The 17,272-nt window shown below is 35.8% G+C and overlaps 1 protein-coding gene across 1 annotated transcript; it reads right to left on the reverse strand.

Annotated features, from left to right (window-relative positions):
- Positions 1 to 843: 843 nt before the first annotated feature.
- Positions 844 to 1,745, reverse strand: LOC131070844 (pathogenesis-related thaumatin-like protein 3.8). The gene is made up of 2 exons (XM_058006513.2): positions 1,679 to 1,745; positions 844 to 1,580 (listed from the first exon to the last, which is right to left on the reverse strand). The coding sequence occupies exons 1-2, from the start codon at positions 1,743 to 1,745 to the stop codon at positions 961 to 963; spliced, it is 687 nt and encodes a 228-aa protein (XP_057862496.2). The 3' UTR covers positions 844 to 960.
- Positions 1,746 to 17,272: the final 15,527 nt, after the last annotated feature.

The following is a 17,272-nucleotide window of genomic DNA, read 5'->3' on the forward strand; positions in this document are numbered from 1 at the left end:
GCTTGAACCGAGCTTCGAAACGGTTCAAAGTATTTCAAAGAAGACCGCTGCGATAAAAGATACTTCCTGCCAAAGAAAGAGTGTTAGTGTGAAAAATTTGGTCGAACCACTTTGAACTACTTCGAACCGAGGTTTGAAATGAATCGAAGCGATTCAAAAGGGAGGGGAGGAATGACCGTGGAAGCTTGCGACCTTGACCAACTTCTTCAAAGGACGATAGACACTTAGATGATGAAGGGGAGGCCTCGAATAAGATAGGCGGGGTTTTTCAAGGGGAACCCTTGAATTAATATGGCGACTCTAAACACAACTAACACAAGCCACCTTCACCTTTTTGAATAATTTACAATTGAAGAAAATCCTTTGTAAACATATGGCATAAGGTGTAGATTGATTCCAAAAATCCAGGAATGCATGTACACCATTTTGTACATTAAGTAATTTAACTGTTTTTGAAGATTATATTCTATAAGATTGAATAATTTTTCATTTTTCCATTCAAGTGAGGGTAAACAAATAACTGAATTTTTGTTTTTAATAAAAAGCCTCGTATAAGAAATTTCAAAGCACAAGCTTGGTGAAAAGAAGATATAGTTATTACTATTAAATTTTATGTGATATTAAATCTAAGACAATAATTATTAGGATTATGTATTTTCCTTAAATAAATAAGTTTACTTGCTTTAAAAAAGATAGTTCCACCAATTTTTTTAATTATATTTAAAATATTTGAACTTTTAAAATCCTAACAAGATATTGCATATGAATTACCTTTCTCACACTACCCATTAAAATACTGATGAACGTTTTATTTATAATAAGCTATGAGACTTAAAACGGGCATGTAATGCCTTAAACTAAATGATACTTTATGCCACCATATATCAGATATCTAAAGACGGGGTGATATGCTCGTAGCTGATTATTTCTAGGTTCTAGTGAGTACGATCCTATATATATCTAGGGACAGAATACAATACTGTAGTCGCTCGAACCAGAAGGGCAAGTGAAAGTGCTGGAATTATCGTCCTTGGGATAGCTGTAAGCCTGAGGGCACTGGTTCTTGAATATCATCGAGTAGTTTGTGGCAGGGCAGTTGTCGGCAAAGGCGCCAGTGCAGCAGTACTGGTCGGTTTGAAAGACATTGCAGGCACTCTTGCATCCCCCATCCACCTTAAATTGATCAGGGCACATAGCGTTCACGTCGGCTTTGCATGCAGGAGCTGTGCAGTTTGAATTGGTAGGGTTGATGGAAAGAGGAACATTGAAGCCGTCCACCAGGGAGACATCGTAGTAGTCCTGGTCGCTCTGGGTATATTCGGCCAGCGTGGCGGGAACAGCTCCGGAGACTGTGCAGTTCAGTTGGCCACCACAGTCACCGGTTTTACAGGTTCCTCCGCCGCTCGCATCGAAAGAGCAGCCCGTTCGGGCCCAGAATCTTCCCGCCTGTGTCCCTGCCGGCACAGCCACCGTCCACGTCATATTCTGGTCCAGCTGCTGCCCTCCTAGTCCGGGTAGTCCTGCTGGCCAAACTGTGTACCCGCACTGGTTCTTTAAATCAAACTTAACCGCCCCCAACTCTGCAACAAAACATACACACATATTATCGAAAGGCTTAATGAAATGTATATACTATTCAAATGCCTACACCACGCAATATGTTAGGAATACAGCTTACGATGCATAAGTAAAGATATGGCCAATCCAGCGACGAGAAGAAGCGCAGGATCTGATACTCTTGCCATTGTACCGTCTCGATTGGGGATATGAGGAGGGATTGATCATATATATAGCAAAGATCGCTCCATCTGTCACGAGGGAAGCAAGGGAAAAGTTGTGTATCATATGAGAGCCCCCGTTATCAGATCACATGACTTGACATGAGGTAGCAGTTGGCCAGTTTCCAACTGTAACCACTTCAACGACTTCAAAAAGCCATGTATCTTTGAAATTTTAAGGGTCATTGGCATTCAGAGCATAGCTATAATATTAATCGAAGGTCTAAGTGTAAATATATTTAGTTATTTTCCAAATAGCAAGAAATATTCTCTGTACAAAAAATTGTAAAATTTTCTTATTACTCCGACTTTCATATGAAAAAGCCCTCTCTATATGATTTTATGTATATGTAAAAAGGTTGATGGAAAAAGGTTGATAGAGATTGAGGAATACATATATAAATATTTATATATTCGTATTTCTTTTTCTATATGATCTTTTACAATATAATTTTTTATAAATATCTAAATTTGGATAATAGATAGATAAGTTATAGAAAATATAGATAAGATTAAAGTCTATTTTTATATATTATAAGTGTATTTTAAAATTATCATAATTATTTAAAAATAATTTCATATTTATTATAATATTTTTACTTTTTAGAGCAAGAAGTTTGAAATTATATTCATTAAATAGATCATATAGATTTTTAAATAGTCATAGCTACCAATAGAGCTAGACAAAGGAAAACACAACCAAGTATCACAAAAACATCATTGACCCAACTAGGCATAACAATCATTGAAATAACTAGGACTAACCTAAGTCACACCCCCAAATAGGTTACAAAAGGTATAAATCAAGCCTAATGATGTTGACTCAATTACAAGACATGAAATATACTCAACTAGAGGAACCAACTACTGAGAAACATTTTTAGATTTTCTTTTCAGTAGAAAAGCCGAAAAAATTATGGAATCCACCTCATAAATAAATATTTTCCATCTAATCCACAAGCTTTGGTCAATGCCAAAAGAAAACTATGAGCCTCCCTTAGATAATCAATACATCATATATAAGTAGTGAAGAAGAAATTAGCAAAATCTTGACTATCATGATCAACTCCACAAAAAAGAACAACCCTTGGGTTACCCCTTGATGATCCATACATATTAATTTTTAAGAAACATAGAGGTGGAAGACTTTTAAAAAAATAAAATTATTTGATTTCAAAAATCAATGCGATGACTCTCATACTATTAAAAAATCCCATCAATTTATCTATAAGAACATCTAGTAAAGAAGAAAAATGGGGCCAAGATCCAAAGCAACAACTAGAAAAAAAAAATAGTCGAACAACTCATGCCATCCAAAATTCAAATGAAGAGGTACGAGTAATAGGCTTATTTCATATACTCCAACATAATCTACATATTTCTACAAAACAAGGGCATTAAAAAAATATGAGCAACATTTTCTTTAGTAGTGACACACAATATATTTAGAAAAAGAAAATCCTTTTTTGTGATATTATTTGAGGTGAGATTTATTCTAATTAATAAACAAATAAAAATATTGCATTTGATCCAACCAAATTTGTGTGAAATTTGTCTCAACTTGTGAAATTCTCTATTCATAATTTTTTTTTATCAAGATACTGATAATCAAGAATACCTAATCAAGAATACCTAAATGAATTCTTTTAGAATCAATTCCAAATGTATATAAAAAAAGAATCTAGCTTCATAATTTATAGTATTTAGACCATAGAATAATTCATAGTTGAAATAATTTATTTGTAATGTCAAGCAATTTAAATTAAGAATTCTTGTCCATAATTGATATAGATACCTAGACTCCACACTAATTTAGTACCTAAAGCATGATAATTCATTTTAGACTATTGTAGAATAATTGCATTATTATTTTGGACTACAAACTTGATCCTAACTAGCTAAAAACTATTTTTTATTTTTCCAATTTCTCACATAGAAAAATTTATAAGAAAAGCATTAAAAATGTTTAATGAATCTTTTTGTAATAGATTAAATTAAAATTTTAAATAAGAAGAGTTTCAAAAATATTTTAAGAGATTCAATCTCCTAACAAAAGGTAGTTGTTTAGATGTCATAGTCATAATTTTTTTTTTATTGATCTCTTTTTATGATACATAAAGTTAAAGAGAATCTCCAAATAATAAAAATTGAGATTCCTATTTAAAAATTAATTATATGGAAAATTATTTACTGAGATTCCTATTTTAAAATTAATTATATAAGAAATTATTTACTAAATAACAATATGATATTTCAAAAAAGATGTTAGATTTAATTTCCTTGATATTTATTCCTAAAGTAGCTAAATAAATATCTAAGTATTTCATCAATTTTATTGTTTCATTGATTTTTTTAGCACCCATCAATGTTGTATAGTACACAAATTGGTTATGAGATTGATATAAAAAAACATCCTCTAGTCTACAATTCAACCCAAAAACACAAACAAAACTACAAAGACTCTTTGTTCCAACACACACTCAGATTACAACAGAGAAACAAAACTTATTTCTCACTAAATTGGCAAATACAAAATTTTCATTGGCCACTCTCTTCCCACACAAATATCTCACTATACTATTCTTCAACTTCGCATATTTTAATCTACATCCTCTCTTCTCCACCCTCCTATGAAGCCCAACTAACCCCAGTGCTCAATGCCTCTCAGGTGCTTCTTCTCTGATTCCTTTGTAATAGATTCTCCTCAATTTCTCTAACTATCGCATGATTGGTCTTCCATTAATCAGGCATAATAGTTCCACTTTCTACACGGCTTCTCCTCCTTGAAACTTAGCCTCCCCCTGTACGCAACCACCCACATTTCCCATCCTTGGTTGATACCCACTACAAAGGAACCCCCTATCTTCTTCTTAGCCGATAATCCCTATTTTTATACGCTTTCATTGTATCTTTTATCTCCCTCGACCTCTCACATTCTATCAATTCATATTTCTGCATATGCACTTTCAATTTCTTGCCATTCTATTAGATTGGATTCCTACTAATAAAGTAAGTTTTAATAAAATGGACTACAATTCATCTATTTTTTAACTTCCCATCAGCGAATCGATGAGGCATTTTCCTCTTCACCTTTTTATATGGAATGATAATGGAATTGGCCTTACACATACCAACATTATTTGCTTATAAACATCTATAACGGTTTGGCTATCCACTTTTGTATGGAAGCATCTGAATCAACTAAAGGGTTTCGGTCAAGTTCATGGTGTGAATTTATAATGTTAAATGAAAACCCCTTTCCCATGTCACAGGAGTAAGTCAAAGAAGTTTCTTTAGCATACCGCGTAGTATGAAATGGAACAGCTTTAACTAGAAACTGATTGAGTTTCAATTCATCTACTCTCTCCTACGATCAGATGCATCATCATTTTCACTCAAGATTATAGTTCCACCACTTTCATTATCACTATCAACTATTGTATACATGTTTGTTTAGTTTCTTAAACTAGAGATGCCATTCTATATTTTGAAGTCTTCCAATTATTGTCTTTGTATCTATATCATCTTGTATATTGACAACATTAATTACATTATCATTACCACCATCTATGTCTCTCTCTCTTGGTGAAATAAGTCTTTCTTATTTATTTTTATCATCATCTATGTAATGTCCCACCAAGGAACCATAGAGGATAAGAGCAAAATACACAAGGAATGCATGGAAATAATTTTTTTAAAGGAAATAAGTGTCATTATGCATAACATGTATAAGTGTAATGTTCAAACTCAAGATAAGGTCAACTAATCACTATCCAACTACACACATGCAAAAGGCTAAACTCTAGAAATTGAACTATCAACTCAAGTCACCTCTAAGGGCAATGTAATGTCGATACCTAAGAAATACATCCAAAATAAACTAGGATACTCAAGGCCAAAGTAGGAGATGACTAAATCAACCTCTGACACTATAGGAGGCACTTCTATGTTCATTTTAAAGCACTGATAGAAATATTCCTATGATAGTCAACATGATACAACCAAAATTCAAAAAAATAAAAAATCATGCTTGAGACCAATTCCAACATTGGTCCACATAAAGATACAACAATCTATTACAATATATTAAAAATTACATACAAATCTTCTTGGAGTGTTCCACATATAAATCATCCATGATTGCAATGCTTACATCAAGTTACATAGACTGCATCTTGCGAAAAATAAAAGGAGGAGAAGATCAAGAGTTGAGGAAAGAGGAAGAACTCTTCAAGTCACTTGCGATCCAAGTCCTCTAGTCCTCAATGGTGGTTGGCAATTGCATCATATCATGTCGAGCCCATAGGTCCACCCCACCATGGTCATGGAGATAGTCACATGGCCCAAATAGTCATACACAAATACAAGGAGAGTAATACGACCACACAAGAGAAAAACATAGAGAAACACTCAACATGAAGCACATCAACAATGTAAGCATTGCAATGCCAGAACAAGATTGAAATGTCAACAATGCATCACTTTCCACATAGAGAAACAAACAAATATGAATAGGTACCTGGGCAATGATAAGAAACCTCAAAGGAGTGGAAGCATCCTCAATTGATAAAGTGAAGTTAAGAAAGAACCATCAAGAGAAATGTCAGACTTGTCATCTAGCATATAACACAATGAGATAACCAATTTCTCCACAATAATAATTCCATAAGCCACTACTCGTATCTAAAGGGCTAGGTACATAGAGAACAAGAGAAAGGCGTGTCATCATGTAGCTCAAAGTGATGGCTCATGCAAAACCAAGAAGTCTCTCATATGGACAAGAATGCCAATTATGCAAGTACAATCACTATATATGCAGGTATACAACTTTAGATAAGTCCCAACCACTCCATGTGTGAGCACGTTGTCCCAAAACACCTTTGGCCTTGAGGTAGCACTCCAGGTATTCTTGGGGCATCCATTATCTTATTAATATTTAATTCCCAATCTAAAGTTTTAATTAATGTTTCTAGTTGGTTACGAAAAATACCCAATGAGTTACCCTAGCAACCCCTTTGTGTCCCGACCCCAATTGAACACCACTCCCATCATTGACCTTATTAACTACCCTAGGCTCAAATAAGTCCAAAAAATAAAATGAAATAATGAAATACCAATTTACAAAGCCAATTACCATCATCAATTGAGCCCCCAAATCTTCAATACACATTAAATACTCATATTTACATTTTCATTTTCACAAACAACAATAACATATTCAATTGGCCATAATGCCAATAAAGAAGATCCAAATTGATCCAATAATAAAATTTAATTATATAATATCATAATTCCACAGAATTAAGTCATGTTTAAAACATCAAATTCTCTTCTATAAAATATCCAATTTGGCTTAAAACTACTCACAAAGGCAATCCACCATTGATCGACCTCAATTTTTTCTCAAACTTGATAATTTTAAAATCCGAGAAATCCCATTGGACATCTACTACAAAACAACGCAAAAATGAAATAAATTGTCATTTCACCCATCCAATAAAATTTGCATAGATTTTCTATTAGCAACAACAATGGAGGAAAAATGAGAGTAGGGACGGGTGGGGGGGGGAATCAGTTTTCACCAGATCTACAAACTTAACCACAAAAATAGAGATAAGAAAATTGATAGCACAACACACAACACCAAGATTTTGATGTGGAAAACCTAGTTAAGGGGAAAACCATGGTGCGAACCTACCCACAATAAGATGATACTCTATAGTAGTATGTGTAAATATTGCAATGGAGAATTCACATGCATTCAGGCACACTTCGTAGAGCTCACTACACAAAAGATAATGACCCAGAAGGCTAAAATCCTTAGGGAAGTCTCACTGATTTACAACAAGATTTAGACTACAATCGGAAAGGAATGAACTCCAATAATGGCATCTGCAAATGCCTTATGATAGTTCTGGTTAAGAACAATTGTCTACTCTGCAACACTAATATCCCCTCAATACACAACACTGAAAGATGAATCCTTGTTTGCACATACACCACTCTTTGATAATTTAGACAAAACCTCAATACCTAAATTACATGACAACATCACTTATTTATACAATTCATCAATCTTGACAACAAGGTCAGCTAAACCCTCAACTCACAATTGTAAAATTATATCACATGATACAAGGATCAACCACCGGACCAATATAATGATATACATGACTTGACATGGACCTAAATCAAATCTCCAAACATGCAACATGCTACACCACCAAGAAAATCAGATAACATGAAGAACATCACTTGTTCAACAAAATCACTAAGAACTTGCACAATGATCAATGCGGATCATCAAAATAAAAAGGACACAATTAGGAAACACCAAAAATCACGTTAGAATCATCAAAAACAACTGCACCAACACCACTTATCAAATCTTCATCTATCAGCGTCTGAAACTCAAGAACACTCAAACAACAACTGTCACAAAAAGAAAACTTTTAGAGCACCAAATCATGAACCATCTGAAATGAAGATGCACAAGACCATCCCAAACTATATCTCAAAATATTATCACAAGATCTGATCACCCCAGAATATACCAGAAGACATACTGAACTTTGCAAATCACTAATCAGAAAAACAAACTACAAAACTAGATCATATGATATGATCAATTAGGCTTCCCAGATCACCAAGACTAATATAGAAGAATAAAATGATACTAGAAATACTCCATACACCAAACCATAATCCCAATGAACCAATCTACAATCATCAGAGTAGGAATATGTTGAAATCAATGACAACAACATATCCTAGCAACAATAATACCCAACAATCTCCCCTTTTGGCATTGATGGCAACATATGAATGTGAAAAAAAATAAATGCAAAGAAAGAAAATATCTCCAACAGACTCCCCCTAAGATCAAGAAAATAAAATAGTTTTTCACATTCTTCTCTCCCCCTTTGACAACAATGCCAAAGATCTCAAAACAAAAAACCAAACTCACCCTCATAGATAAGAAAATCATGATTGTGACTCGCTAAGACACATAACCAAACTACTCCACCAGAGGAGTACAGGAAAAAATCATCAATCCAGATAAAAGGAATAAGACTGTGAAGTCCACCGGATTGACACAACTAAATGCATCTAGTTCTCATCAGGAGGGGTGGATACACCTAACTTATCTCTCAAATAGACAAATGTATTTGCAGGCAAAGGCTTAGTGAAAATATCAACAATCTATTCCTTTGTAGACATATATTCCAACTTCAGTTTCTCCTCAGTGACTTTTTCTCTCAAGTAATGATATTTGACTGAAACACGATTAGTATTTGAATGTTGCATTGAATTATTTGACATGTTAATAGTACTAGAATTATAATAGTATATGATAGTAGGCTCATCATAGATAACTCTAATATCCTTCAACATTTTCTTCATCCAGACCACCTGAGTGCAGCTACCAGTAGCAGTAATGTACTCATCTTTAACAATAGATAAGGACACTGAATCTTGTTTCTTACTAGCCCATGAAACCAATTTCTTACCCAAAAAGAAAGCACCACCAGAGGTATTCTTTCGATCATCAACATCACCAGCCCAATTAGCATCAGTGTAAGCACACAACAAGAAATAATTATTCCTTCGATACTACAAACAATAATCCATAGTCCCTTTCAACTATCTGAATATTCTTTACACAATAGTGACATGACTCTCTTTTGGATCAACTTGATACTAGCAACCATGCACACAACATGCATAATGTTCAGCCTAGTTTGAGTAAGATATAGCGTCTACCAAGCATAGACTTGTACAAGCTCTGATTAGCTTTCAGAGATTCATCATTCTTAGGCAATTTGTAGCCAGTCACCATAGGAGTTCCAATTGGTTTGGAGTCATCTAATTCAAAAAATTTCAGCAATTCTTTAACATATTTAGTTTGAGATGTAAAAATACCTTTTCCAGTTTGTGACATTTGTAAACCTAAGAAAAATTTCATCTCACCTATCATAGACATCTCAAGTTCTTTCTGCATATCACCGACAAACTTCACGCTAATGTCATCATCACCTCCAAAGATTATATCATCAACAAAGACTTCAACAATCACAATGTTATCATTCTCAATCTCAAAGTATACATTGCTATTAGCAGTCCCTTTATTAAATTCTAATTTCAATAAATACTTATCCAATCTAGCATATTAGGCTCTAGGGGCGTTAAAGAGATTTCTTCAGTTTACATACCATGTCACTATTATCTGATAATAAAAATCCACCATGTTGCTCAATGTAGACTTCTTCCTCAAGATCACCATTCAAAAAGGTAGATTTGACATCCATTTGATACACTTTGAAATCTTTATAAGAAGCATATGCAAGCAACAATCTAATAGCTTCAAGTCTGGCCACAGAAGCAAAAGTATCCTCATAATCAATCACTTCTTTCTACGAATTTCCTTTCCATACCAATCTTTCTTTATTCCTAGAACTTCATCGACTTCATTCAATTTATTCTTGAATACCCTTTTAGTACCAATCACATTCTTATCTTTAGGTCTAGGAACAAGCTCCCATGTGTTATTCTTCTCAATCTGATCTAATTATTTTTCCATAACTCTCATCCAATTTTCATCTTTACAAGCCTCAGCAAAATCTTTAGGTTCAAATTTAGAAATAAAAAATACCTCTTTAGGAGCTAACCTTCTTCTAGTCATCACACCTTTATTTTCATCACCAATAATCTGATTTTCAGAATGATTCAATCTTACATACCTCAGAGTCTTTTGATTGTTCTGATTTTCAGCTTCCTGCACCTCTCCACCGATAGTAGCAACATTTGGATTAATTGTCTCTACTAGATCATTCTGCTTTGATTCTTCAGTCTAAATAGGATTTAGAACAACGTGTTGACCATCATCATATCTACAAGCTCTAATATCTTTTCCAAGGTTCTCATCCACCTTCACATTTTCAATTTCCACTATCTTTCTTAGTCTCTTATTGTAGCACTGGTAGGATTTGCTCTTTATTGAATATCCCAAGAAAATTCCTTCATCACTTCTTGCATCAAAATTTCCTATGTCAACATTTCTCTTGATATAACATTTGTGACCAAATACTATGAAATATCTCACAGTAAGAACATGACCAAACCATAGCTCATAAGGAGTCTTACCAGTATCACCTTTAATATGAACTCGATTGAAAGTATAAACAACAGTGCTAATAGCTTCTCTCCAATAGATATTTAGAACATTCCCTTCAATCAATATAGTCCTTGTAGCATCCAAGACAGTTTTGTTTTTCCTTTCAACAACTCCATTTTACTGAGGGAATCTAAGAGCAGATAATTGTCTTCTAATCCCATGCTTCTCACATAATGAATTAAACTCACAAGAGCATAATTCTCTACCTCGGTCAAATCTATGATATTTCACCTTCAATCTTGATTCAGTCTCAACCTTTTCTTTTAATATATTGAACTTGTCTAATGCTTCAGATTTCTCCTTCAAAAAGATAACCTACATCATCCTGGAATAATCATCAATTAGCAACATAAAATATCTATCACCCTGCACACTTCTAACATTTGTAGGTCTACATAGGTCAGTATGTACAAGATATAGCAATCCATCAGATGTATACTACTTGCTCTTGAAAGAAATTATTATTTGCTTACCTAATTGACATTCCATACATACTGGATTAGCAAGGTTAAAAATCTTAGGCAAATCTCTAACAACTTAAATAGAACTAATCTTAATCATTGAATAAAAATTAACATGACACATCCTCCTATGCCACAACCAACTTTCATCAATCTGAGCAATCAAGGAAATTTTCTCACCAGTATTCAAATGAAAAATATTACCTTCGATCTTAGTTCTAGATGCAATTTTTATACCAGAGGCATTTAGGAACTTGCATTTACCATTCTTAAATTGTAAATCATAACCTTTGTCAACCATCTATCCAACACTCAAAATATTATCCTTTAAACCTTCAACATACAAAACATCATCAGTATTATGCTTACCATAAAAAGAAATAGATCATCTACTACGGATCACACATGCTTTGTCATCTCCAAATCTCACTATTCCACCATCATACCTTTCCATGCTCACAAATTTTCTTTTATCACCGGTCATATGATATGAACAACCATTGTCAAATACCCATTTATCTCTTTCCTCAACTTTAGCAGCTAAAGATTTCTCCTCAATAGTGCAGCTAGTGGAACAAATAGGTACTGGTTCATCTTCTTTAATGGAAAGAAACACAACTTCATCTCCTTCTGATAATTCATTTGTAATAGGGTGTGTGCACAAAGATGTTGGTCAGAAAAGTGGACACCACCCAAAAAAAACTTGGACAAACAGGTAGTGCATACGTGGTTTTAAAATTTCAAATTCAAGCATACGCGCTTAGGTTTGTTCTTCCCGAGCCTAGAAAAGGTAGCGCATACATGTTTCTTTTAGGAAAATAAGCACATACGCCCTACACCTAGGAAAATTAGTGCATACGTGCCACTTATAGGAAAATGAGTGTGTACATAGTGCCTGGTAAAAAAAGTTTTAAAAAAAAAACTAGGTCTCATTTACCCATAAAGTGCATCTTTTACTTCATTTTTTCCCCATTTTCTAGCCTAAACCACGAACGAGGTGCTAAATTTGTCCTTCAGGCTATGGATCAAGGTTATTTTTTGTTTATTTTTATCTTTCTTTCTGGTTTATGCAATTTGTTTTATATTTTGAATTTAATTTCATTAATTTTGATTAGGTTTTTTCATTTTTTGTTTCAAAAACCAGATTCTTCTAATCTAGAACAAGAACAACCAAATGCACCTCCTAAAAACCCACAAGAACAACCAAATGCACCTCCTGAAAACACATAGGAAGAATTAATTAATCAATTGGGACAAAATACGTCTAAAATCAATAGACTGATTGTAAAATTGAAAACTTCTGAACTTGACCATCATCAATCCCTCGCCACTAGCCTAGAAACATTAGCTAGTGGTGCCATAGTTGTTTCCACATAAATTACTAAATGGGGAAGCTTTAGGGATAGGCATCATCAATTCTATGCCAATGGGCTATCATACGATGGAGTAAAAAACAAAAATATTTCTTAACAACAAATATGTGCCCTTTTTGTTGATCCCAAAACTGGTCAGTCATTACCTCTTAATGCAAAGAGGTTTCCCATACATTGGTGTACCAATGTCTAGATGAAGAATCTTTTTTGGCAGAGGTGGTGGATGGTCTTTGATGATCCACCTTGTAATAATTATGAGCTGCCATTATATTTTTTGAGAAAAATATATTGTGAGTTTGTGCTCAATGTGCAGCCAAACTATTTTGACATGAGAGAGTTTCATGGTAGAGGTGGTGGCTTTGCCCAAGATAGACCTAGAGCCTGTAGGCAATTAGCCACAGAGAGTCACTGCCCCCTAGCACCCAAACCCAAGGTGCATTAGGCTGTCCCATTAGAGATGAAAGAGTCAATGGAGCTACAGACTCTTCAAGCAACCACATCATTAACTGGTGCCATCATCTAGCATGCGACATCATTAGCACACCCTATTGTATTGGATGATGAGCCATTAGAGGGTGATAGAGAGCCCATCGAGCATATGTGTGTCAGTTTCTCGGGGATATGCTCGGGGATAGATGATGCAGTTGTTGTAGATGGATACTCATATCATCTGTGCATGATTTGCGGTTGTAGATGTCAGGCTCATACAGTTGAGGATGTCACACTGACAGATGAGTTGATGGACATGGTGTTTGCCCATGAGCCACAGACACAGGTGTGTTGATTTGAATTCATAACATTTTATTTATCAGTCACTTTAAATTTGTAATTACATAAATGAATTTTCATTTATACATCGATTTAAATTGAGACAAATAATATGCATTTCAGGATGTAGCAACAGTATCCCATACACCTCCCCTAGTTACCATAGCTGGAACTTCGATGCCTAAGGTATAAATTTTGTAACATGTTAAAATAGAATAGTACACTTTGAATTCAAAACAATACAAGATATACTAACTATCTTTAATGCTTGGTCCAATTTCTAGTTTGTAGGTGTTGACAGGGGACGAAATGTCCTAGATTGATGACATCATGCTCTCAACAATCGATTTTGGCCTACAAGGCTATACAGTATCATATTTTGTACAACTCTTTTTATGTATTGTTTTGATGGAATATGCAAGTCATTTCATTTTATATTTTTAAAATTATGTTTAATTTAATATCTGTACTAATATCTCATGTTAATTTTGTGTTTTTAGGGTACCCCCTCCACATCTAGGGCTCATCCTAAGGAAAAGAATTCCTTGAAGATGCCAAAATGTGTGAAGAAGGTAATTGAACACATTTTTAGTTGTACAATTATTTGAAAATGTTGAAATCAAGTATTAGTTGGGGTTTGTAGATTGATTAGTGTTTTTTGTCTATTTTACATGTACAGTGGCCATTGAGCTTTGTGGATATGTTGAATGCAACTGATTTGCTCATGGATCAAGAGAGGGCAGAGGTGTATATCTCTACTTTATTTTATTGATTTCATGATTTTATGCACGCGTACATGTGAACTTGTGATATATTATAATCTTATAATTTTTTCATACAGGAAATATCCATACCTATTTCATCAATGGTGAACCCTCCTCCTTGCACTAGAGAAGCATCTCAGGATCCGATACACTTTTGTTAGTTATGTAAAATTAATTGTTTTCAATCTTCAATACTTATCATTATATTAAATGTATTTAATCTTTGTACATTTTTTGTATAGGTAATAGCATCAGTTTCTACATCAATGGTGAGCCATCCTTAGTCTATTGGAGAAGCATCTCAGGCATAGGTACGCCATTGTTCTCTATATTATAACTTTTAAGTGTTTTTGATATATTTATGTTAGTACATTGTATTAATTGTACATTTAATCTACAATAGACTCCTTCACGGTACGACAATAACGTGGATCAATTTAAGTGTGTATTCAAGAAAACTCCTAAGAGTGACAAGGAGAGGAGAGCGAAGACATTATCTCCTGGATCATCCAATGAGGTAATCTACATTTCAATTGCAAAGGAATTAAAGTTAAACGCATAGTTATGATGTTAATTGTGAACTATTTTCTACAAAAGAATTCTAACTTGGCTTTTGAATTGTGGTTTTGTAGCCATCTATAGAGCCACGTACTACACCGAAGAGGCTTGATTTTGATGATCCACCACAAGTTTAGGATCATATAGTGTTAGTTTTGCTCATAGAATGACCAATACATGTAGATATATTCTACATTTTTATTGTATATACATTTGGACATGGCATATGCCACATTTTTGTAATACTTGTATTGACTTGGCAGACATGCCTTTTTTTATATATATAAATATCGATATATGATCCAATAAATGTGTAATGAGTTCATTATTTTGTATTCATTGTATTTTGTGGTTGTCCTTTTATAAATTTAAATGAATATTTTCATATGTAATAAAAAATATGAATATAAACAATAAAAATATATGATATAAAGCATTGCAATCGTGGAATATGATTTGATAAAATTTCCAAAATGTTGAATTAACCCTACAAAACTCCTTGTATTCAGTTCATTATCGTGTATTCGTTGTATTTGGTGGCTGCCCTTTTATAAATTTAAATGAATATTTGCATATGTAATTAACAATATGAATATAAACAACAATGTGTTTGGTGCGAGAGCACCCTCACGCTCGCAATGGTCAAACTTTGTTCCTCGTGTGCACAAACCGACATCACAAGCGCATCTGGGTGGGTAGGTTTATGCTAGGCATGGCCCTATCGTGCATCCCAAAGCACCAAAATGTCGAGAGGCATACCCTACTGATGTGATCTCTCAAGTGCCCCAAGTCCAAAAAATTGTCAAAATTTGACAAACTATTTCTTCCAATCCATGACACATATGGTCGATCTGTTTGATCTCGTGGGGTCACATGAGGCTCCTCTATAATGGCCTATCTTGGTTTTTGACAACTCAGAGCCATTTTCAATTAGCAAACCACTCTTAGGAAACTAAAACTATGTCTATAAACTACGTACGCACTACATTGATAACCGCGTACACGCTGTTAGACCATAAAATGTTGACAAGCCCAATAGTATTCTTTTTTCCCATTCTGGGCTGATAAGTAGCGTGTATGCACTACTAAGCCTAAAAATGTTATCGCAGGCTATCGAATAATGGGAATAGTACCCCATACGTGCTTATGAGTAATAAGTACCGTGTATGCGCTACTAAGCCTTAAAAAAATTATGGCTAGGCAGAGAACTGATAGTTTCAGTACCTTGTACGTGCTCTTGACAGAAGTAGAGGGAGGGAGAGAGACACCTAAGGGAGAGGTAGAGGGAAGGAGAGAGAGAGAGAGAGAGAGAGAGAGAGAGAGAGAGAGAGAGAGAGAGAGAAGAGGGGGGATGGGAGAGGGAGAGAAGAGGGAGGGAGAGAGAGGGAGAGAGAGATGGGGAAGGGAAGGTAGAGAGAGGGAGAGGAGAGGGGTGAGGGAGAGAGAGGGAGAGAGGGAGAGGAGAGGGGAGAGTGAGAGATAGGGAGAGGAGAGGAGAGAGGGAGAGAACATGGGGGAAGAGAGAGGTAGAGGGAGACAAAGACAGAGAGAGAGAGAGAGAGAGAGAGAGGGAAGAGGGGGTGGGAGAGGGAGAGAGAGGGAGAGGAGAGGGCAGAGGGAAAGGGGAGAGGGAGAGGGAGAGAGGAGAGAGAGAGAGAGAGAGAGAGGAGAGGGGAGAGGGAGAGAGAGGGAGAGAGGGAGAGGAGAGGGGAGAGGGAGAGAGAGGGAGAGAACATGGGGGGAAGGGAGATCTAGAGGGAAGGAGGGAGAGGCAGAGAGAGAGAGAGAGAGAAGAGCGGGGGTGGAAGACGGAGAGAAAGGGAGAGGAGAGGGGAGAGGGAGAGAGAGGGAGAGAGGGAGAGGAGAGGGGAGAGGGAGAGAGAGGGAGAGAACATGGGGGGAAGGGAAAGGTAGAGGGAGGGAGAGAAGAGGGGGGGAGGGAAGGGTAGAGAGAGGGAGAGAGGGAAGAAGGGAGAGGGAGAGAGAGAGGGAGAGAGAGAGGGAGAGAGAGAGAGGGAGATAGGTAGAGGGAGGGAGAGGGAGAGAGTGAGGGAGAGGGGGGATGGGAGAGGGAGAGGAGAGGGAGGGAGAGAGAGGGAGAGAGAGACGGAGGAGGGAAGGTAGAGAGAGGGAGAGGAGAGGGGTGAGGGAGAGAGAGGGAGAGAGGGGAGAGGAGAGGGGAGGAGGGAGAGATAGGGAGAGGAGAGGAGAGAGGGAGAGAACATGGGGGAAGAGAGAGGTAGATTGAGATGGAGAGAGAGAGAGAGAGAGGGAGAGGGGAGAGGGGGAGAGAGAGAGAGAGAAAGAGAGAGAGAGGGAGAGGGAGAGGGGAGAGGGGGAGAGAGAGAGAGAGAGAGAGAGAGAGAGAAAGAGAGAGAGGTAGAGGGAGGGAGAG

The sequence above is a fragment of the Cryptomeria japonica genome, chromosome 8, assembly GCF_030272615.1.
Source record: "Cryptomeria japonica chromosome 8, Sugi_1.0, whole genome shotgun sequence".
In the NCBI taxonomy this organism is placed as follows: domain Eukaryota; kingdom Viridiplantae; phylum Streptophyta; class Pinopsida; order Cupressales; family Cupressaceae; genus Cryptomeria; species Cryptomeria japonica.